The sequence below is a fragment of the Anopheles cruzii genome, chromosome 2, assembly GCF_943734635.1.
Source record: "Anopheles cruzii chromosome 2, idAnoCruzAS_RS32_06, whole genome shotgun sequence".
Lineage (NCBI taxonomy): Eukaryota > Metazoa > Arthropoda > Insecta > Diptera > Culicidae > Anopheles > Anopheles cruzii.
In genome coordinates this window covers 7655488-7677807 of record NC_069144.1, presented here as the reverse complement: position 1 = coordinate 7677807, position 22320 = coordinate 7655488, and the positions used below count along the sequence as shown (strand labels likewise).

General features: G+C 49.7%; 1 protein-coding gene across 1 annotated transcript; it reads left to right on the top strand.

Annotated features, from left to right (window-relative positions):
* The first annotated feature begins 13117 nt into the window (after positions 1 to 13117).
* Positions 13118 to 21830, top strand: LOC128277360 (small conductance calcium-activated potassium channel protein-like). The gene is made up of 2 exons (XM_053015808.1): positions 13118 to 14104; positions 21816 to 21830. Exons 1-2 carry the CDS (start codon positions 13118 to 13120, stop codon positions 21828 to 21830), a joined length of 1002 nt encoding a protein of 333 aa, XP_052871768.1.
* The last annotated feature ends 490 nt before the right edge of the window (positions 21831 to 22320 follow it).

Here is a 22320-nt window from a genome sequence, read left to right as displayed (position 1 = left end):
TTTTAAAACCGAACCCTACCCTTTCGAAGGACCCCTTTGCTATCTCGGGCACCACACAAACAAAACTCGCAGTCAAAGTGTGTGGGCTTCGTTCGCTCGCTCCGTCTTGCACCGCACACACACACACAGTAAAGTGCACAACAAACGGAGCAATGACACGACACGATCTTGATGGCATCATGTAGCTTCCCGTGTAGCTGGCCCCCACCCTGGGCGGGGTTGTTCAACCGGGGTAAATGTTGCTCCTTCTGGGATGCAGTTTCCCGCTGTTGCCTTGCGCTTCGGTTATTGTAACGCCATTCGGCTGTCAGTCCGTCGCGTGCACAACGGTTGGGTGCTCTGTTAGCTTAGCAGGACAGGCGGACGTAAGCAAACACCTCAACCGGAGCAAAGATCAGAACTGCAACGCGAAGGGAGTCCTATCGAGGACGCACGGTGCATGTAAAACGGCAGGCAAACGTTAGTCCGCTCTCACGATCTGTGTGTGTGTATTGGAAGTAGGTTAATGTTGGAAAACAACATCCTTAACAATAACATCGATTGTCACTGTAGCTGCAGAAACCCGTGCTGTGGATTTGGTGGTTCTTGTGATTCAATGTCGAAGTCGAAAGCAAATAAATGCTCTCTTCGAAGTTCCTTCTTCGTGGAAAACACCGAAACAACAGTTTGCTTCCCGAAGGGCTGCCCGTTCCGGACGTTGACTTCTTAAAAATGAAATCCAATCAACTCGGATTTTTAAGCCTGAAGGGAGCGGCAAAGAATGGAGCGAAAGAGAGCTTTAAATGCTCAATCTTGCACACCATTTCAAGTCCCTGAAACCCCTGTCCCGAAAGCAGCTGTGACAGGCGACCAAAACTCCTGCGCCGAGTCAGCTAGAAATCGAATCGGGGCTGCTTACGTTTACTTTCCGTTCGACATCGAGACCGAGAGACACAACTTTGCTGCCGATGCTGCTGCTCGGGGAAAAGTTGGGCTTATGCTTTTCCAGTCGAACGAAGTTGAATTGCGGAATTCTTCATTACGAGCGTGGTTGGGGACATTTTAAATATTCGTGGCACCAGAGAGAAGGAAAGCCGGGCCGAGTTGAAATATGTTTCCATTGGCCTGGCCTGGGGTGGCTTTACGAATTACGGAACACGGCGGGCGGATTGTAATGGATGGGAGCACATAAATTAAGCGGCCAATCAGGGCTCGAGAAAGAATCTCAAGCAGCACACCGAGCAGCGAACGGAAAGCGATCACTTTCTCGTGCCCTTCAGCCGGTTGGTTTGATATTAAAATTGTGGAACTTTATTTTTATCCGTTCGGCAATTAAAACGATACGGCGCGACATTCAATCTGCAATCATCCGGGGGTCCACAACCGGCCACCGGCTCCGCGGGCCGGTGGAAGCTATTTTTGATCGGCCATGGAACCCGGCACGGGCCCGGTGGTCTCAGCTTTTATCCCATTAAAGCGAAGGGTCCTCGCCGGAATCGCTAATGCCAATTTGGTGACAGCCGTGGCCGACGGGCCGACGAAGTGTTTCGAGTTTCGGCTTCCGTCAAAACGTTTGCGGCGGAATTTTTCACAGGCCTTTCAGCGATGATCCTCGGAACGATCCGTTGTTGACGTTTTGAAGAGGGGAATTAATTTCATAACTTATTCGCCAGCCGAAAAAAAAAATTAGACAAACGTTATGCGATTCGATTAACTGTAATTGGCTCGCCAATCTCCTTTACATTCTGGGACGCTGCCTAATAAACAACAGAGGGACATTACAAATCAGCCATTCAGATATGGTCAGAGTGCACACATTAGCCGCCGGGTGTTACGGGCTCATAAATAAATCAGAAGCCGACCGCCGACGCCAACGCCTGTCGTATCGTCTGCCAGGACAAGACCCGTCATTCGACGGCAGTGTCGTAAAAATGAGTTGCCCGGCCCCAGATAGTGTGGCTGACAAGTGCGTCGATTAGCCTCAGCACCGGCAGCCAAATGCCAAAGGTTGCACCGGATCAACCCGCTAAACGTTGTTGGCCGCGTTTCCGTTCGCTTTCGTCGGGTGCCAGGTGTTGAACGGGAGAAAAGTTCACAGTTCATCAGCTCGATCTCCCGGCGCCGGACTGCGAACGGAGTGGTTCTATCCCTCGACACCGTAAAGCTGGCCAGCCCGGGCAGATGGCCGAGTTTGTTTCCCGTTTTTCTCGCTTCGACCCGATTCCGATTCGTGCCACGTTTCTTTTCGCAACCGGTGGCCATCGGGCCACGGAAAATGAAAGATCGATCGACCCAGTGATGGGCCAATTTAAAAACGGGTCTGCTGTCTGCCTGTGAGTGAGCGCGCCCACCGCCGCCTGTACGTACCTTGGCGTTGGGATGGATTTTGACGGTTCGAAGCGATTTTGATGAAAAGTTAAGATAAACATAAACAAATTCGGAGGCCCGGTACCCGATTGTTTCTGCAAACTGATTTAAAGTGTTCCGCCCCCGGAGCTGTGGCCAGCTCTCGATGATGATAGACAGTGAGTCTGGGGGCGAAAATACCTACCGCAAAGGGGCGCAAATTCGCAACATCAAACAACTGGCCGCGGAAACATTTTGCCGATGCTGGTTTGGTTCGGTGTAGCAATCCTTTGCTTGCTCTTTCCGGTCACCGATGGGCGCGTGATCCGCTTGCTAATTTCTTTTCAAACAATATGACGCCGTTGAAGCAATATGCGGCCTGTTTGTCATTAGATAGTATTGATGGAACACATGGTTATTTGGAGGTTATGGAGATTATTTGAAAAGGTTTGTAAATAATAAAAAATATCGGCATACAAAAATTTGGCTATCTTAGCAACTGTTTGCGCCCTTAATTGGGCCTGGTCTCGATGTGGTTCGCCTTGCTCGTGGTAACAATAATTTATTCTAGAAAATTCGATTGACCTGCTGCTTGGTCTTTCTCTTTTGCCAGACCTTGGAATAAATATTATTCAATAGCGAATCAACAAAAAGCAAAATCTTGTATTCGCTGACGTCGAAGTTCTAACATTCGCACAGCATCTTCCAAGAAAGGGGGTCCTACTCGGGATCAATCAGCTCCTTACGTTCGGTTACTAATTGATGAGCCCTCATTCTTGCGTTCGCTTTTCGCACAAAAAACCATGGTCTGCACCGGGGCGCTATTTTTGGCACAATCAACTCCGCGAACGACACGAACCATCGGAAAAGTTCCGTAATCGATATAATTTCGACTGCGTCTTCAGCGAGTGGATCTGGATCGCTGGAGTTGTTTCCCGAGCGTTACACACCGGAACGGAACCGTTTTTCCAGTTCATCATCTGAGTTTGGGCTTGATCCCCAGCAAATCAAGTCCGAGCATCCGTGTGGCCTCAAAGTGATTCCTGCTGGATGCCTGGAAGAGCGAAAAAGGTGAACGCATAAATGGCCGTAAAAGGGTGGTGCTTTTCCGGATATCTCAAATCACGAAACCGGTGGGGCTATAATAGCGAAAGTTAGCAACGCACCTATCAATTGACCCTCGGGAAGCTATTTGTTATGTTTTTCTACGAGGAACGCAGAAAGTCTCTGCAAAGCGTTGCTTTGCTCCGTACATATTTTATCCCGTTTTATAGATCACATCGCATCAGGCGAGAAGTTTGGCCAAACCATCGGCCACCGATCGGGAGTGGAATTTATGTTCGCAAAACTCCGCAGCAGCTGATTCGGGGCGAACAACTTTCGCTTCGACGCGATGGGGACTTGCCACGAAAGGCCCTGCAATCCGCTGGCGAGATTATCCAACGCAAGTACTACTCTCAAAGTAACGCGGCTCGTTAGCAGGTCCTCAATCCCCGGGCTAATCAAATAGTTTACTTTTCGGCAAATTACGAATGGAGACTAATTTGTCGGTTTCACTTTAAATTGGCGGCACTTCATTTAGTCACGTTCGTTCGTGCGCCGAGGGCCAACTAACCAATTATGTAAAAGGGGGACTATAAACTCGGCCAACTCTGGCCAGGGTAGTAAACCGCGTCATCTGTTGCAAATTATATTAGTAGTTCCACAGACCAGCCAGCCAGCCGCACCGTGGTCTGTGCGAACGACAAGCTTGTAGCACTTTTATTGCGGCATGGTCGCAATTCACTTTCACTCTTTATGGGTCCCGCTGACTGCTGCCGGCGCTGTGCTGCGGTGAATTTACAGAATTACGTACCAAATTAAATGTGACACGCGCTGCACATTCGTGGCCGGCCATGCAAACACCTACGAAACCGAAACGCTGCAACGGCTGCAACAATCGTCGCCGAGCGTCGACACGAATCGGCCCCGGTATTTAGTGACTGTCAAACAAATCTCGATTCCAACGCCTGATTGCCCGGCCTAGCCAAGGGCCAAGCCACATTATTTAGTACTATTTTTATGCGTCACACAACTCAGTCACCCACCGGTTCTGCGAGGCGGGAAAGGCTTAATCTGACCCAGCTCATCCCAACGCCACGATTTTTTGTTCTCGCTTCACGCCGTATAATGGCGATAATTTCTTGCCCTCCCCGAATAACATGCGTGACAGGGATGGCGAACAAAAATGCCACGGAAAATGCTACTTTGACAAAACTTTGAAAGTGATATATCGCCCGGCCGTAAGTAACTGTCACGGGGCAAAAAAAGAGTATGTTGCGACCCACAACAACCCGGCCGGTGTGGGAGGACACAGACACACGTTAGACGCAGTTGTTGCGCAAGTTTTGCTCCTAAATTTACCAAACAAAAGCCATAGAGCAAGTAAACGGGTCAATCAGTGCACACGCGGTAAGGACGGTGATGATGATGATGGCGGCGGTGATGATGCACGGTATTTTACGCGCGGCGCGACAAGTGAAAGTTTTCGGATTTATTTTCTTCTCCTTCAATATTATGCTTCACGGGTGACCGGGCCGCCGTTCGGGTGGTTAATTGAGAGTGACACGAATGCATACGCGTGGTCTGTTGAATGTGTCTCATAAAGTTTAGACGTCTGTGGGAAGGTATGAATAAATTCGAGTGACGGGTTTGTGTATAATTAGAAGGCCACAAACATCGGCGTAGTTCGGCTTCAGTGAACAGTTAAGCCTTTTTCCTCCGTGATTTATTTTCCATTAAATATACTGGAAAATCTTTAAAGAGAAATCAAGATTTTAAATAATAAAGATCAGGTGAGTGATTAAGTTTATATTTTATATCAATTACCAATTTTAAAATTGGCCAAATGCATTAGCACAGTAACAATGTCAGTAGAAGTATCTTAAAGCTTTTGACAACTGAAGAAAGTTTGGAAAAATACGTGATTCAGTTTGGTACAGTTTGTTACAGTAAATTAAATCATAATTCTCAAAAGGGGGGGCAACAAAAATAATAGGCACATGAACCGATTATGTTTAAACAAAACGTTATCAATGTACAGAAAATAAATTTATGTAAGAAACTACCAATTTTATGAGTTAATAAGCACCTTATTCCCATTAATATCGTAAATGCAAACGATAATATCACATTGGAGACGTTTCTATTGGTGTCATTGGCACCACCATTTAGAATGTGGATCCACCAGCCAGCGCCACATAGGCATAGGCAGAGTGCTCAATAAATTCCTCTTATCCTGCGATTTCCTACCCCCCGACCAAGTCACAGCATAGGTCGCATCGTTTTTGCACAGCTTTTAAATCACTTTATCGGAGTGTCGCGCCGCCGTGCCGTGACCAACATTCCCGATGCTGCTGCTGCTGCTGCTGCTGGTAAACAGTTAGCATAAAATGTGAATTTATGAGCCAGCCGCCGTCATGTTCAAAACTGTGCCCCGAGAAAAAGCCGTGAGACCGTGGGAAGCCGCCACTTAACTCGGTCGGTTGGCGGTTTGGCGAAAAGCTAAACAGGATGTAGTACGGCCAGGAGGCGTGCCGTACGTGTGCCACCCAACCGGGCTTGGCAGCGGGCTCATCCATACCACGAACACGAGCACGATTTTGTTTTTCGTCCCCGTTTTTTTTGCAGTCACTTTATTGTCACTGTCTGTTTGTTTCTCATGTCACCCAGGCGCGCGAACCGCAGCAACACTTACCGCACGGCACGGAACGTGGCACGTGCTCAAGTGCCACAAGGCGATACAAGTTTGTTCGGCTCCGTCTACGCCCCTCGTGCTCGAGTAATTCGACAACTTGAGCCGACGCCACACGACGACGAGGAGTGAAATTTTAACAAAATCTCAATCACCGATCTCGGTTGAGTTGCGAGTGCATCGCGTACCAGAAACGTACCTCGGCTTTGATCGAAGCGTAAAAATAGCGACTGCAAATGGAGTGCTCAAACTGCAGCATCCGCGCCTTCCCGGTGAACCCGGTACTCGAGAGCAGGTCGACCAACCTCGACAAAGTTGCTGAAACCCGACCGCAAATGAAAAAAAACCCGCGTGAGTTCGGTGAAACAATTACACCTAAGGAGCGCCGGAATAAACTTTTTCGCCCACCGATCGCCGGAACACCCATTTAACTGTCACGATGGCTTACGGAAGAAGTTTATATTTAAGTCGTTACATGCGTGGCGAAGAAAAAAAGGATTCCATTTCTAGCCCGCTGACCGTGTCGGTGTCAATCAATCCGTCAATCCGGACTCCGGGCTCCACTCCGGGCGCGGCTAGCATTACACCGGAAACGGTGCGAAACACACAGCCACACAATTTGCAGGCCCCCGGCACCAACCGACCGACTTGCCGGCTGGCCCGGCTCGGCTCGGTCGGCCAGAAGGATCAATAATTTTGATTGAGTTATTTACCATGCGCATCGCATTCGGGCGAAACTTTTCTGACAGCTTCTTGCTAAGTTTCGCTCCGTCGCGCTCCGGTGGAAAATTGGATTAATGTTTTGCATAATTTAATATGACCGGCTCCCGGTGCTGCTGCCGGTGCTGGTGTCCTGGGTGCTGCCGGTGGCCGGGCCCTGGGCTCCATCGCCCGGTTGCATTATGTTTTTGTTTGTATCGTGATCGAATTTGCGTTCGACAATAAACTTTGGCGGCACGCGCAAATGTTTGTAACATTATCGCATTTAGTCATTAATTCGACCGGGGTTTTCGGTAGCGGCACCAGGACGGCAGGATCTAAATAACAGGCAGTCCAGTTTGGAACGTCCCGCGTTCTTTGAGGGGCCATTATTTTGAGTACTTTTGAATCGGGTTTTTAATGTGCTGGCCGTTGTGATTAGGGATACATTAGGGATAATGGCTTCGACGTCTGATTGAGCATTGGGAGCTAGTCATTTGCAATAATGATCTCTTTCGTGGTGTCGTTTAAAATCAGGGCCGACACGAACCGGTACTAGTGAAATTTAGCTATCTACCAAGTGGGTTTAGTTGAAATTGTCCGGACTTTTCGATGAAGAAAGCCGATAATTTTCAGGAGAACCTCAAAATACTTTTATTCAAAGTTAGCAATGTTTGGTGCTAATCAATTGTTGTTTGTAGCGAGCTCATGATACACAATACCCTGATGCTCCCAAACCAAACCAAGAGCATCGGATTTTTACCGAAACGACTTGATTTTACAGTGGGTGGGCCAGGTAGAAGCCATATTTTTTTGCGCTTAGAATTCTCGAAACAAATCAATTTTTCATCGCCAGTGACAATCCCATTCAAAGACCGACTTCCTTTGGGGCCGTTAAAGAAACATTGGCACAAATGGCTGTGCGATGTTCCATTTGCATTTCACTCAGTTTGTGTAACACCCATTTTAAGAGCTTGTGGATCTTTCCCATCCCTTTTAAACGATGGGAAATCGCTGTTTGCGGTACATTCAATATTTATGCCAATTGTTGTTGTGTTTGAGTAGGGGCTGCATCCAACCGTTCATATTTTTAAGTCTTAAAGGAGCAAATCGGAGTACTGTATAAGACCCCACAAACATTCAGATCAGGCCATCTAAAGAGCAACCTCAGAGGCCAATCTCCTGTTATATTTTCAAGTTTCAGCCCGCCATTATCAATAACATTTGACCCCAGGAGTTTCCAATCGAAAATGTGGGCCAATGTGGAAGGTTTTACACGGAACCCCCTCGGCAGACTCCGACAGTTCTCCGGGCGAATTTAAAATGCCAAGCAGATTACGATGCAACTCGTAGGTAACCAATCCAAGCCAATGTAACGACCGGCAGCCATCGCCCAATTACCTTCCCTGCCGCCACCAGCATACCAAGAGGATTACAATATTTTAATTTGCTTCCCAAAGTAAACCAAACTCCCCGTCCGCTCGGGTTTTGTATCGGAGAACCGGCACTGCAACTACGACCGTCGAACTCTCGAATCGCTTCCCAATCACATCGTCAATCCTCGGGCACGCGGCTTACCGCGGCGGAGGCACTACACCAACCGTCGCCAACCGGAGGCTTTGTGTCGTACGCCGAACCAATCCATTTCCGGAACCAATCCTCTCCGGGGAACTTCACTCCGCGTTGGCGGATTGGCATAAAAGTCGAGCCCGCCGCCACTTCCTTTCGCCCACGGGCCAGGGATTGAATGATGGACGTGATCGAATTATGGTCCATCAGGTCGGCATCGCCTCCGGCATCGCACTCGCATTTCACGACACCAATTGTGGTACGTAAAAAATTCACCAACCCCAAACAAACACCCACCCGAGAGTCGGTTTCGGTTGAAGCCATTTTCGTGGAAAAGCGCCCTCACCGGAACGACGCATTCGGGGTCGGCGTTCTTTATTTTATCTCTTGCCCCGTGCGCCATTTCATTCGGTGCCCCGATTAGGACCGGAGCAAGATGGTGCGCCAAGGCGCCGATCTTCTCACCTGCCCAAATCCCAAACCGTTTGGACCAGCACCGGTGAGGGGCACCGGACGGTACGAGGATACCGGCGAAAATGTCAACACATTTAAGTGGGGATCAGTGCGGTTGGCGAGCTTCACGGCGATGGCGATCACTTTCCGCGCCCGGCGGCGGGATTACGGGTTGAGTGGAAGCGGAAATTAGCGGAAGCCGGTGACGGACCGCAGGCGACGATGGTGACACCTGCGAATAAACAAGGAGGTCGGCGAGGATGAGATGATGTTTATGGACCATTGCTCGAATCGAATCGCTCGGTGTCGCACACACACCGAGTGGACGCCTTTCATGTCGATCTTTTATCGATAAAGAACACTTACCAGAAGATAGTTTGGAAAGTGAAATGCCAGGCGCTATGGCTTGATGGGACACGCGATGATTGATCAATCACTGTTTATTTCAATTCAATTCAATTCACGAAATATTTACTATCTAAATGTTTACTAATATTTATGACCTTATAGAATGTATAAGGATATTCGTCACCGGAACGCTATCTAAAAGATAATTCAAATAATGCAAAGATTCGATGTAGGGTTGTATATCTTTTAGTATAGCTGGGTGTTTTATTTCCAAACGAACATAAAAGATAAGCAAGGTACGTTAACGTAAATCCATAAGCAAAGCGAAAATGTTTCAAAGCAAAACATTTTAAACCCATCTCTTGAAGCCCAGCCCTTAATGGTTTGGAACATAATACAAAGAAGATGGAGCATGTGTGCCCGTGTGCCGTCAGGCAGAGGGCCATTAGGAACACGGCCCTATCGCGGAAGAAAATTAGTACAAAACAACACTTTACACGTCATCAACATTCCATTAGCCCGTGTGCGCTCCCGTGTGTTCCGATCCCAGCTCAGGACGGATCCAGCCGATGGCCGGATCTTTAAACCAACCGCAGTGAACCTCTTCGCGATCGCACCTAACACGGCTTCATCCTTTGCCACCCACAAATCATGATACGCGACGAGTTTATGAGCCAACGAAAAGCGCGCCCCCTCCATCACCAACTGACAGCAAAGAAAAAAAAAACCATACACCCCCGGGGGCCGTTGGACCCGAAAACAGGCAAGCAAACAAGAGGCCACGCCATGTATCGGCAAATTTATTGTGCAAATATTTGCCACACCGGGCTCTCGCCGGGTCCGTGGCGGAGAAAATCCAAATAAGAAATAAATTACCGTGCATTAAGCACTCTTTTATGGGTTTTAATAAGGGGCCACGGCCCCTTGCTGATGGGCACTATGGGAAATATGGCCGTAAAATGGACATTAGGACGGGTGATCAAAAAGAAGCATTAAATTAAAAGACACCGTGGCCGATAGTGGCAGTGGTTCATAAAACCGGAATGTGTTTGCACTTTAAAAGCATCATAAAAGAGGTCAACAGGACCAGCAGGAAAGGACCGAGTGGCAATGTAAAACACGTGTTGCTCTCGTGCCGCTGGTCAATCGATTAACTCACGCCAATTATGGACTGAAATTGAATCGAAAGTCTATTAAAACCGAGCGACACCCTGCACCGGCTGGCGCACCGGATGCAAATGCAGCGCCCAAACCAACCTGCCAGCGCACGGGGCACGGGGCGATAAGGACTAAAAAGTGCTACAACCATTGAGCCTTGATGATGATGGCCACGCTGGTGCTTTTGCCTTTTAACCCTTCCATTATGGAGCGAGCGTAGCGGGACCATTTTCCTCCTGATGTTGCTTTCCCGAACCCGGGGATCGTGGGGATAATTTTGCCCGATTTCCCAATAACCCCGATTCAGCTGGGCAACTGGCGACTGGCAGCTGCTGCGGCCACGGCTCATCGTTTTCCACTTCACTACACACTTTCCGGAGAGTTGAAAGTTGAAAGAAAACGCAACGGTCTCTGGGTCGCTGGCTGGCTGACGGCTGAATCGTTCGTGAAAATTTCAAAAATCGTAATCGAACCCACCGGTGGCCGGCGGTGAAACCGTTTGATGTTTGGCTGCCACTCGGCACAGAGAGGGAGCGAGAGAGGAAGAGAGCGAGTTGCGTGAAATCAACCGGATCGCAACCGCACGAGGCACGCACGCACGCCAAGGTACCCACATCAAGGGGTGAGCCCCGTGATGCGGCCGATGCCGTTTGCGGAATATAGTTGTCGAAACATCCTTTCACCGGGTGATGACCGCTTTTATGCTCGATGCTCGGGGAACGGAAATGAGCACCCATGCCAAAGTGTGCCGTGTAAATGTGGCGTCTATTTATTAATTGACATGGCTCCAATTAGACAATCGGAGGCGGTCCCTTTTTCCCGCTGTCCTGCTCCATCGCCAGGACATAATGGCCACGCGCACGCCAAGGACGGAAGGAATCCGAGGTTCCATTGTCTCCAGCGTAGAGTGCGTGTAACGAGACTCCCGGTGGGGACGACTCGAAACAAGGCGCAGCCGTCCCATGGGGCTATGCAAAAAGGACAACAAAAATCGATCCCGGCCGCGTTTTCTTGTGGGCGAGCTTTTACCTTCCATAATCATATCATATGTTGTCCGGGCCCGGAGTCGCTCGGGTTGCGGGGCGATTTCTGCCCATTGTTCTACGCACGGCGTACGAGGACAGAGACTCCCTAATTTCTGTCGCCTCATTTTATGGGTACGACGGTAAGCTGAGCCAGCCAGAAACTAGCGATGAAAGCATTGCTTTTTATAAAACAACATACCGAGCCGGTGAGCGTCTCGTGTTTCACAGTGTTTGTCAACATTAGTGCGAATCTTGTTAAAATGTGTACCTTTTATGCATGCCTTGAGCAGTGCCTTTTGATAAAAGGCAGAGCGCGTATGGAGGATAGTGTATGAAGTTAACATAAAAAAGATCCACAAAACAATAGCGTATGAATAATTAATATTAGTTGATGGTCGGGGAAAGGAGGCAGGTACTGCATTCGCCGTGGTCCTAAGAACCAAAGAACAGACGCCCTAATGGAGTTGACTTGTCAACTTTTGGCACCGTAAAATATGCGCTCATGTTTGTACTCTCTCGAGGGCTGCTAACATTTTATACCTTTTCTGTCATGATGAACTAGTCCGAAAAAGTAGAACACCCCCCAAGAGGACAGACTTTTATTATTTTCGTTTCTTACGGAGGGTTTTGGGGAGTTTCATTGGAAGGATTTAAGGAAACAGAACGCCGAACAGGTTTGAACAATACAGCAAGTTCCTAGTACCGATAGGACTCAGCATGACTCATCATCCGGTGCGATGAAACCGTTCCGCTCTGGTGCTGTGTCGCTATTATCTCACGTCAGAACCGAGACCCTTCGAAAGGTTTAAACATATAATTGAAAAAAGGTAGATGACGAGTGCAGCTAGCAGGTTGCGTCACATTTCAGCACACAATGTTGACCCAGTTGAGTCCTAGGTCGCTATTGTAAGCGGCGTTTTCATGCAAACATCAACAAACAGTTCGTGATAACATTGAGCTCGGTTAGTCTCTCGAGCGACTGGAGTTTATTTCATGATAATTCATGTTTTGGCAAAACAGAATATAAATTCTTCACAAAACAAACAACAATTGACTTCGTTTTGTTTTTATGGCCTCAGTATCAAAGTATACTTGCCGCACTGTGTGTGAATATGAAATTATGGTAAGCCGAGGACCATTGCAAAGTTTCAGTGGATTGATGTTTCGCAAAAGCATAGCTCCAATTTTCAACTTCAAAATATGTGAAGGCAATTCTGCTAAATCCCAGCGAATTAAGAAATTCTGTTGGATAATTTAGTGCTTCATCCTGATCTACCACAAAATTTATTTTTATTGAGAGCTCCTGTCGATCTCCTGTTTTCGGGTTTCTTTGGCTAACATCGGCATCTTTGGATAGCATCAGAAAGACTGTCACTTCATCTGAGATCACATCTTCTCTGATTTTTTCCCTTTCAAGTGACTGACTGGAAGACTTGGTGAGATGAGAGTGAGACATGCTCACTATAGTGAGGAAGCTTATTCTGTACTTCAGAATCCCGTTTCAGTTTACAATGAAGTTGATTTTTTCTCCCTCTTCCTCTTCCTTCCAGACTATAACGTAGCACGTAAGGAAGGAGCAATCGGCACATACAAAAAAAAAGTAGAAGCAGAAACTCCAGAAACCAAATAAATCAAATCATCACCTTCGTGGACCACACACCGTAGAGACACCGAGTAGCACCTTCGGGAACTTCGTTAAAAGGGCAAAGTTAGTCAACGCACCGTGCACCCCACACACACACACACACATCAGCCCCTCTGTGACAATCGCATTAGACGCACCGTTTCGTGGAAGCAAGGAAGAAGGATGTCCCTGCAGAATGATACCGATCCGGCGACGCACTCGGGCTACGGTAGCTCAGACGAGACGGCCTCACTGCTGGTGATGTCCAGCAACAACAGTAGCAGCACAACGACCACTTCCGGTGCGAGCATCATATCGACGATCAACAAGCCCCGGATGGCGTCACACTCGTCCTTCAACGGGCCCACGATGGGCACGAGCATCGGGTCGCCCGGTGCTGGGGGCGGTGGTAGTGGGCTGATGGTCAGCTCGATGTTGGCCGGAGGTTCCGGAAGTGGCATGAATCCGCAATCCACTCTCACCCCCGGTGTCTCCAACAAGCCCACGTTAATGCGGCAGGATCGTACCTCGACCTACCTGGCCAGCCCGCAGCTGTCGTCGACGGGGCTGGGCGGCTCGGAGGAGAGCGCCACCGGGGAGGACACGCAGCAGGACCAGCAGAACGCGCGCTCCGTGCCGGACATTGAGCTGCACTGTCGGCTGGAGGCGCCCGCCATTGCCGTGTCCGCTTCCTGTCACAGTGACGGCGGCGGTGGAGGCCGCCTTGCTGCCTCCGATCGAACGGCCAGTGGTCCGGCGGGTGGCGGTGGCGGCCCCGGCGGCGGTTACCAGCTCATCCCCTACAATCGGTGTCGCGCGTGTCGCAACTGTGACCGCCGTGCCTCGACGACACCGATGTCCTCGCTGCAGCTGACACGCTCCGTCTCGAAGGAGAGCGTCCGCAGCGCGGCCCTCCACAGCCGGCTCACCGTCCAACACTCGACGATTCCGCCCGTACTGATCACCTCATCGCCCACGTCCGGCTCGCGCATCATCCGCCAGAGCTCGCAACCGGAAGCGAGCACCCTTTCCTGCTGCGCCAACCAGTGCTCGCACGCCTGTTCGATGCCCAGTTCGTCCTTGCGGCAGCTCCGCGAACCCGGCGACGGAATTGCCGGCATCGCGGCCGATTCCATGCGAATTAACGGCGGAATGCGACAATTCAAACAGGTAAGCTTTGCTTGCATGCAACTTGAACGCAAACCACGTGTGCGCTTTCTCTCTCTCTCTTCCATGAAAGCGCTCCACGAAAGCTTCGTGAGCGCTGAAGCTCCAGGCGTTACCGGCGTTACCGGCTACGTTACGGTCGATTCGCACGATAGAGTGAGAGAGCGAGAGCGTGTGTAACACACTTGAAGTGCCCGCCGCACTATGGGGAAAAGGCGGTTGATGATTTTAGGTATATTTTCCTAAAATAGATAAGAAGGTTATGAGCGATCCGAATGTTTAACCTTTGCACGTTGTGCAGATTCCGAGCAGTGCGAAGGAGTGATAAAAACTTCTATCAAAAACCAAACTTTCTCCAAAATTCCCCATAGTGCACCGGACGGGCCATTGACCAATCCGGCACACGAACGAACACGTGTTCCGTGCTGTTTCAAAAATAAAACACCTTCTGCCGAAGAACGAAAATAGAAAACAGGAACACTCGGAGCGTCTGTCTGTGTGCTCCCCGTCATTGTTGTGGCCGGTAGCCACGAATACACACCACTCCGTTTCTTAACCATTTTTCTCATTAATCAGCGCCATGTGCGCCTTGCGTGCTGCGCATTCCACGCGGATCATCGGCACACGTGGCGCAAGGTGCGCTTCGTTACCGCGTATCTTCCTATTGATGAAGTCGCAGGCACTAATCTCGAATTGTGCGTATGAAGCGCCGCTGACAAGGACACCAATTTGCCGCACACACACACACACACGCTGGTGCCGCGGTGACAACAATCGAAAGTCGCACTCGCATAATGATTGATGACTGGCGTTTGGGCCATCGGGGAAATCAGACAGACAGGAAGATGTGGAGGGGGTTTTTCCGCTTTCGGCGCGGCGCTCGATGCTTTCAATTCGATGTCATGATTTTGCTCGTTATCCCAAATCACTTCACGTGACAGGCGGACGATCTTTTTCCCTTCTCCCCTTGCTGCTGTTGTTGTCTCTGGTGCGTGTGTGTGTGCGTTTGATTTGTTTTCGGCTCACTGAGCGGCCGTCTCCCGATGCCGAACTGATTGGCTCGGCCATTTGTTTTCCATGGTCCGGCTGCGTCGTGCGAGTGTCCTTGTTTTCCCTTTTTCTTTTCGATCGCTGGTTCGAGCAGCAGCTACTTAACCTTAACCCAGTTGACCATTACACGGAGCCGGGCTATTGACAGGTTGAAATAATTGTCAGGTAACTTATTTATTATTTTATTGACAGTGACTTTTGGAGGAAGTGATTGGAAAAGGTCAAAAGGGCTGAGAGAAGATCTGTGCTTCGGCGTCGGAAAATGTAATCATTAACCTTTTAGGTTCAGTCATTTAAATGTTCATATTATTAGTTAATTCCCAACTCACCAACTCTCTTTCTCCTTTTGCGCCATCGTTATCTTCGACCTGCTATCTGTTATCAATAATATCGCATTATGCTGGTACTACTACTACTACTGCTACTACTAATACTACTACTACGCCAGCTGGTTGCCCGTAGGCGCGAGAAAGAACAGGTGTGTGCATATCGAGTGATTCCGAACCGACGCTTTAGTGTAGCGATCACCAACTTCACATCGCACCGTGTCCGGCCTTAGGACCTTTTTGTGGCACAACCAACTGAACCAAGGGATGGGCCTGTGGGGCAGCCCGAGACCACTCGTGTGTTCACAGGATTTTATCTTATTTCTTTTTTGACTAAATTAGCCCAAATTTTAGATTTCACTACAGTCGGATTGGATTTTTTGTCCTTGGGTTTCAATTAGAGATTCATTTGTTTTATCGATAGCTTAGAGGACATTAGGCGATTTTAAGTAACAAAATTCACTAGCGATTTAGCGTGTAGTGCACAGCAATATCAAAATCTGCGAAGGGTTCGCAAGCTGCAGTCGAACCAAACGTAGAGCACTATCATTGAGCGCTTCTAGTTTTCTGTTCCGCTTATGTAGCGCCGGTAAGTAAGTCGTCGTGGACGTCCACGGGGATGTCACGCACTAGTGTAAAAGTGCACCTCAGTGCTTCAATCTGTACCCAACAAAATGCTGCTTCCATTTGCCACCGACACGCAAAACACACACCTAGCAAAAACGTATCGCCTAGCGAAACGCGCCGTGTTGAGATTTTAGCGCCGGTTTTCGTGGCAGACGCGGACCCACTTTTGCCAAGAACAGCTCCACCAATGTCTCCTTTCTCTCTCTCTTTTTCTCTTTCTCTCTCTCTTTTTTTGCGTTTTCTTATCTCTTCGTTATCGCGCATCGCTCTCATGCTTTGCGCCTGTCCGCCAACTGCCGCGATCGTGACTAATAACCTCGCATTAACCGCTAACCGCAATATCGATGCCTGACGGTGATTCCTTGCTGGACTTCTCCTGCTGTTGCTCCGCATTCCGCAACCTTAACACTGTGACGCACCCACCAATCCCTCGGGTTCGAAAGGGTGTGCTCCTCTGCCCGCAGACCCTGTCGCAGAGCCGGCGATCGCGGCTGCGGCGAGCGTTCACCGAGGCGACCAACGAGATGGCCTACGCCCGAACGGTACGGTTTGAGACGCTTCACTTTTACCTTCACTTCACCACCACGTATTTGCGTATTAGTCTCCTCCTCGTGTGTTTTGCTTCAAAACCCTGTTTGTCGAGTTGATTCGGTAGCGTTGTTGTCCCCCCCGTTGTATTCGGTGGCGATCTGCGATCGTCGCCAGTAGACGCAAGCGTTTTAGTGGTAGTTAGTGCGACCCTCAGTTGGTCACTCGTAGCTTTGATTCCTTCGCGTAGATTTGGTTCTGTCCTGTTCGTTTCCACCACTAGCGATCGATCCGTAGCCGTGTCCCGTTGTCCAGTGAGTCCCCGTCCAGCTTATGGTGGAGTGTTTCGGGAGTTTTGTCCGTTTGTTCCACGGTTTTATGGCACTCATTGTTTAGCCCCCTGTTTAGAATCACCCGTTAGCTACGTCTGCGAAGAAGAGCATGCCCTCTTGGTACGGCTTGTAATGGTAGTTACGACACATTCGTTTCCGCTTGTTCCGTAGCATAGTCCAAGAGTTGTGGTTTATTATTTCTTCTAGTCAGTAGTGCACCGCCATTACTTAAAACAGCAGTCAAAGGTTCACCCAAATAGCATGAACATGAACAAACTTAACCTATGCATTCTTGTTTCCAGAAGTTTTAAGGATTAAACCTAAAGAAGGTGCTCCTTGAAGGGTCCATAATCCGTGCGCGAAGCACAGACAAAGTCAAACCCGTCCACCGTTCGTGAATCCGTAATCGCGTAAAGGCAAGATGCTCCTTCACTTGACTTTTCGCGTGCACTTTGCAACTTGTTTCGACGTCATTAATCACGGATCGCGGGTTGAGACGAACCGAGCGTATAATTATACGAACGTTCCAAGAAACTCGGTCCCAGAGGCCATCCCCGACAGGGCCTGTCGATAGCGGGCTTATCCTTTCGGTTGATTTGATTAAAAAACTTTCCCCGCACGTGGGAAGATAAAATCGGAAACAAAGTTGAAAATTAATCTCCCCGTGTGCAGCATTTCGCGGCCACCGTCCGTCAAGTCATCGGCTTGATCGACGGCATCGCGGCGGGCCACGTGCGTACGGTGAGAGTAAGGTCCCTACCACACGGACGTCTACGAAAGACAAACTTTGCGCTCGTGACTAATTTTCAACCAGAGACTTCCTGGCGAACCTGGGGAGTTTTTCTCGCATCCAATCCGTATCCTGTCGTTGCACCGTCGCGCAGCAGTGCACCGGCGGATCATTAATTGATATCTGGAGCACTGGAGGATGAGTGCGCACCGGAGAGCAACTTTTGCTCCTTGCAATCGGTGGACGACAAGGCGTCCATTTTAAATCGGCACTCATAAATAAACAGCGGGGGGATCGGAAGGATTTAGCAGCTCCGGTTTGGCCTGTGGTTGCCCCCGAGCCCGAGGCTTATAAATTTTTGATTCAAGCACCACACCAGACTCGGCCGTTGTGGCCGTTCCTCTCTTGGTCGCAGATTGAAAAGGTGCAGAATTGAATTTCTCGTTCGCGATGCAACCTCGGGCAAGAGCTTTTACTTTCCGAGTGCGCTTCTGCTTTGGGGGACTTTGCACAAAACTCGTACGTGATTTGCCGCAGACGACGACGACGACGACGTGGGACGATGGCATCGACAAACTTTCGATGCAGATTGAACCTGATTTAGTCTTACCAGGGTATTAGGCGGTCACCGGGGGCGACGATGTAAGCTGCTGGTCTGTGGGACTTTAAAACAAAACGAGATTGGGTCTCGGCCACCGAGATTGGCGTGATTGAGCCCTGACACCATTGTCACTGATTGGTTAATCTGGGAAAGCTTCCAAAATTACTTTCATGTTCTGTTCTAGCGATTTGATAATATTTGGAATTAAATTTATAGTTATGTTCTCTACCCCATAAATTAATGCGAGTATTAAATCTTCATTTTATTGACTTGAGCTCAAATGCCTACGCTTTCGAACCGTTCCACATTAAGAGTCACATCGATCGATCGAGGCTCAAGAAATTGTATAATTTTTAATCTACATGATTATACGGCCGCAGCGTAAATCCAGAACCCGGGCCTATTGATTCCGCAACGGCACGCAAAGGTTAACAGTGCGCGTAAAGTACACACACACACACACACCGTGCATTGTTATTCAATCATGTTCAGAACAAAACCCGCCCGAAACGAGTGGCCACTTAATAATGGAGTCCATACATTTCGCATCGCAACATTTCGGGGGCTTTCTTTTCCCGCGTCCCGGACCGTCGGGTGTTAATGGGCATTATGTCGACAAAATGCGAGGCCATTGTCGAGGCCGTTCCGAGGGCGATCCACCGAGCTCGAAGTGCAAATGTCAGCTCCAGCCCGGGTCCGTGCCACGTGTACGCTGTCGCTCGATTTGGTATTTCCCGTCGAAATCATTTCCCATTCTGCATGATTAATGATGTTATTGGGCCGCGCCATTCGGGAGGCCTGGTATGAATATATGAGGTACCACACGTTGGTCCCGTTACCTACACAATTCAATCATAAACCGACCGAGAACGAGCCACACCGAGACGCGAATCCGCGTGGCTAACGAGCGGCGGGGAAAAAAATGGAACAAAACTTATGTTTACCTAATGCCTCCGAAGGCCCATCGCGTCGAAGGGTCGGTGCGTTCCAAGGGCAGATTGTTGGAACCGTTGGCCACCCCGAAAGGGGCCACGGAGGAATGCACGGGGCGCACACACATATACATATCGGAAATCGATCGCCGCGTGCCGACTTCTTCTGTTCTAGTCTCCGAGGACTGGCTGGAAATGGATGCCACGACCCCCTCGACGACAGTCCAGTTGACGACGGCATCGGCAAATGGAGCGACCACTGGAGCTATCGATAATCGATGGTGGTGGTGGTGGTGGTGGTGGTGAAGGCCACAGCATTGGGGACTTGGAGGACTGACTGCGCCCGAAAGACGGCGACGTGATTGAGTTGCATGCTAATTGTCAGATAATTAACAACTCGCCTCGTGGCTGCCGGCCGGTCGGGTCGGATGAACTGTGACAAGGCCGACATGGCAGACTGGGTCAATAAATGTTCCCTGGATTTCCTGCGCCGTGACTCTTGACGCTAATGAAAAATGGAATAGTATGCCTTATGTAAAGTGAGGTGCAGTTCATTTAGATGATGTTGAATATGAATTCCTTTTTTATGTGCCACAAATAGTTCGCTCTTCCGAGAATCTTTTCCGACAGACTAATTTTGGAAAGCACGTAGGTGATTGACGTAATGCCAAGAACTTGGCCCGAATCCTCCGAACGGGCAACATAAACGGTTATTAACAGCAAACGCAAAAAAAACACACATAAAACCGGCGACACATGAGGCGCACAACATAGTTTACCGCCGGTGGCCGGTGGGTGGGTTTAATGGCCACCTTCGCTTCTGGTTTTCGCTTTCGCTATTTAAACATCGCTTCGGCTGCTCAGGTTGTTGGCACGCCACTTGCATCTGGCGGGGACTGGCGAGAATGTTTTCGAGGAAGAAGAGCGCGACGCTGGGACGCAGAAGATCCGGCGGCCGAGAATGGCGCCAAGTGGGTCCCACGCAGCTGTCGATGTAAATATTTGCCGAATTTATTATTCCACGCAGCACACACACACACACACGCGGGCGCACGGGAAGAAGAAGGAAAAACAAACAACATTCAAAGAGCCGATCGAGACGAGCTTATTGCGTTCCGCTTTGTTATGATCGATTTATTTTTGTTTTTCGGAAGGATGGATGGGCCCTGCCCAAAAATGGGTGGCCGAAACATAACGATGCTCAGAAGGGACCACGCATCACGCAAATGCCAATCGCTCGGCGATCCCCAAACGCCACCGGGACCTTGGCGCGGCCGATGAAGTAACCGATCCTCGGACTCGGTTACAGGTGCACGCTGATAAAATTTTGATTCGTCCAGGAATCTAAAATTCAAAGACCCCCATGCCCGAAAAAAACCCTTGCGTGTTTGGGTTTCCTTTTTCGGTGTGCCGACCGCGCAGTGGCCATTCCCCGGTGGGCCATTTCCGTTATGATGTGGTCCATTATTCAACGGCCCGATCGCGCCACGAGAAGGGCAATAACGCAATTAATAGGAACGCGCCCCAACGCGGTTCAAGGCAAGCAAGGACACAAACCCAACCCGGGGAGCGGCCAAATAACGGTTACCACAAAATAAAACATTGGCGACCCGTTCTGGGCGCGTTTGACGAATTAAATATTCATCCGTCGCCGTGTCTGCCGGCCCAAAATGGATGATTATTTAATTAATAGCTTGCACCCTCCTGCTCCGAAAACGAACTTCGAAGTGGAGTCTTCAAATTAAACTCCCATTCACCGCTTGACAGGGCTCCAAAGTGCTCGACCCGCATGAAACTGCTCGAAATGGGCTCGACTCCTGGCAGGGTAGAGTGCCATTCCATCACATCTGCGGCGCGCGTAGCCACCTGTCGCCGGTCCAACACCTGCTCGCAGGACAGCTGATGAATGATGAAACGGGAACGTTTCTATGAGACGTTCCCATCTTGAGGAAGAACACACCCACAAACACACCCCCGGGGCTGGATGATCGATTACCAGGAGAATCCTTTTCCGCAGCCGCCAATTGAGGCCAATTTCGAACGCGGCATACGGTACCAATACAAACGCAGTGAGCTCGAGCTGCTGAGACGATCGCATAAAATATGTTAAATTAATTTGTTTTATGTTTTTGATCTCAACTTCTAATTTATGCTTTCATCACTCCGACGTAAGAGAACCCCGCTTCTCCCCGCCGGTTGACAGGTGTCCGGCTGCCGGTCAGGGCAGCCGATGGTTGACAGTTACAAGTTGGCGAGTGTCATTTTGGAGCCAAGGAACAAGTTCGAATCGAAGTCACCGCCGCGTGCGTTTACTGACTTACTGACTGACTGCCTGACTGCCCGACTGCCAAGGTGTGTGAGTGAGGACACGAATACTAGCGCGGCTAGCGCAATACCACTACACGCAACGGCACGCAACTTCCCCTCACATTCGCTCTCGAACCGTTTGGGGAGAGACTTTTCCCTGCGCCTTCTTGGAGAATGGGGCAGAAAAGGACGACCACCGACACGCTCGCTCTCTCTATCTTGCTTCCGTGTGTATGTTACTCATTCTCGCACTCTCGCGCTATCTCTATCTCCATTTGTAGGGCAAGAAAATGTAGATCAGAGTGTGATTGTGTCGAAATGGTGGAAAACTAACGTTCGAGAGAAAGCGAGAGCCAGAGAAAGAGCAGAAGCTAAGGAGGAAAACTGCACGGCACTAGTTACTGCGCTCGTCGGGCCACACAGTCAGTATGTTTGTAGCCTTCGGTGAGCTTCGGTGAGCTCTTCCGGACTTGCTGCTCGGTGTGCTGTGCTCATCACATCACAGTGCAGTGTGTGGTGCTTCGAGCATCGAACGGAGCCCTGTGCGGTGTGTAGGCGTTCGCCAGACCACCGACCACAGAGCCAGAGCTGATAAGAAGGTACACACAGCCGTACCGCAACCGGAAAAAAGACAGCTGCTGTGCGGGTTCTTGGGTATCGAGGCCCCGAAACTACGCACCGATGCGGAATGGTGTGTTTGTGTGCGAATGTTACAACCAACTCCATTCAATCGGCAGTCCTTGCGAGCCGTTATCAGTTTGTGTTCGTGTGTTCGCGTGTGTGTGC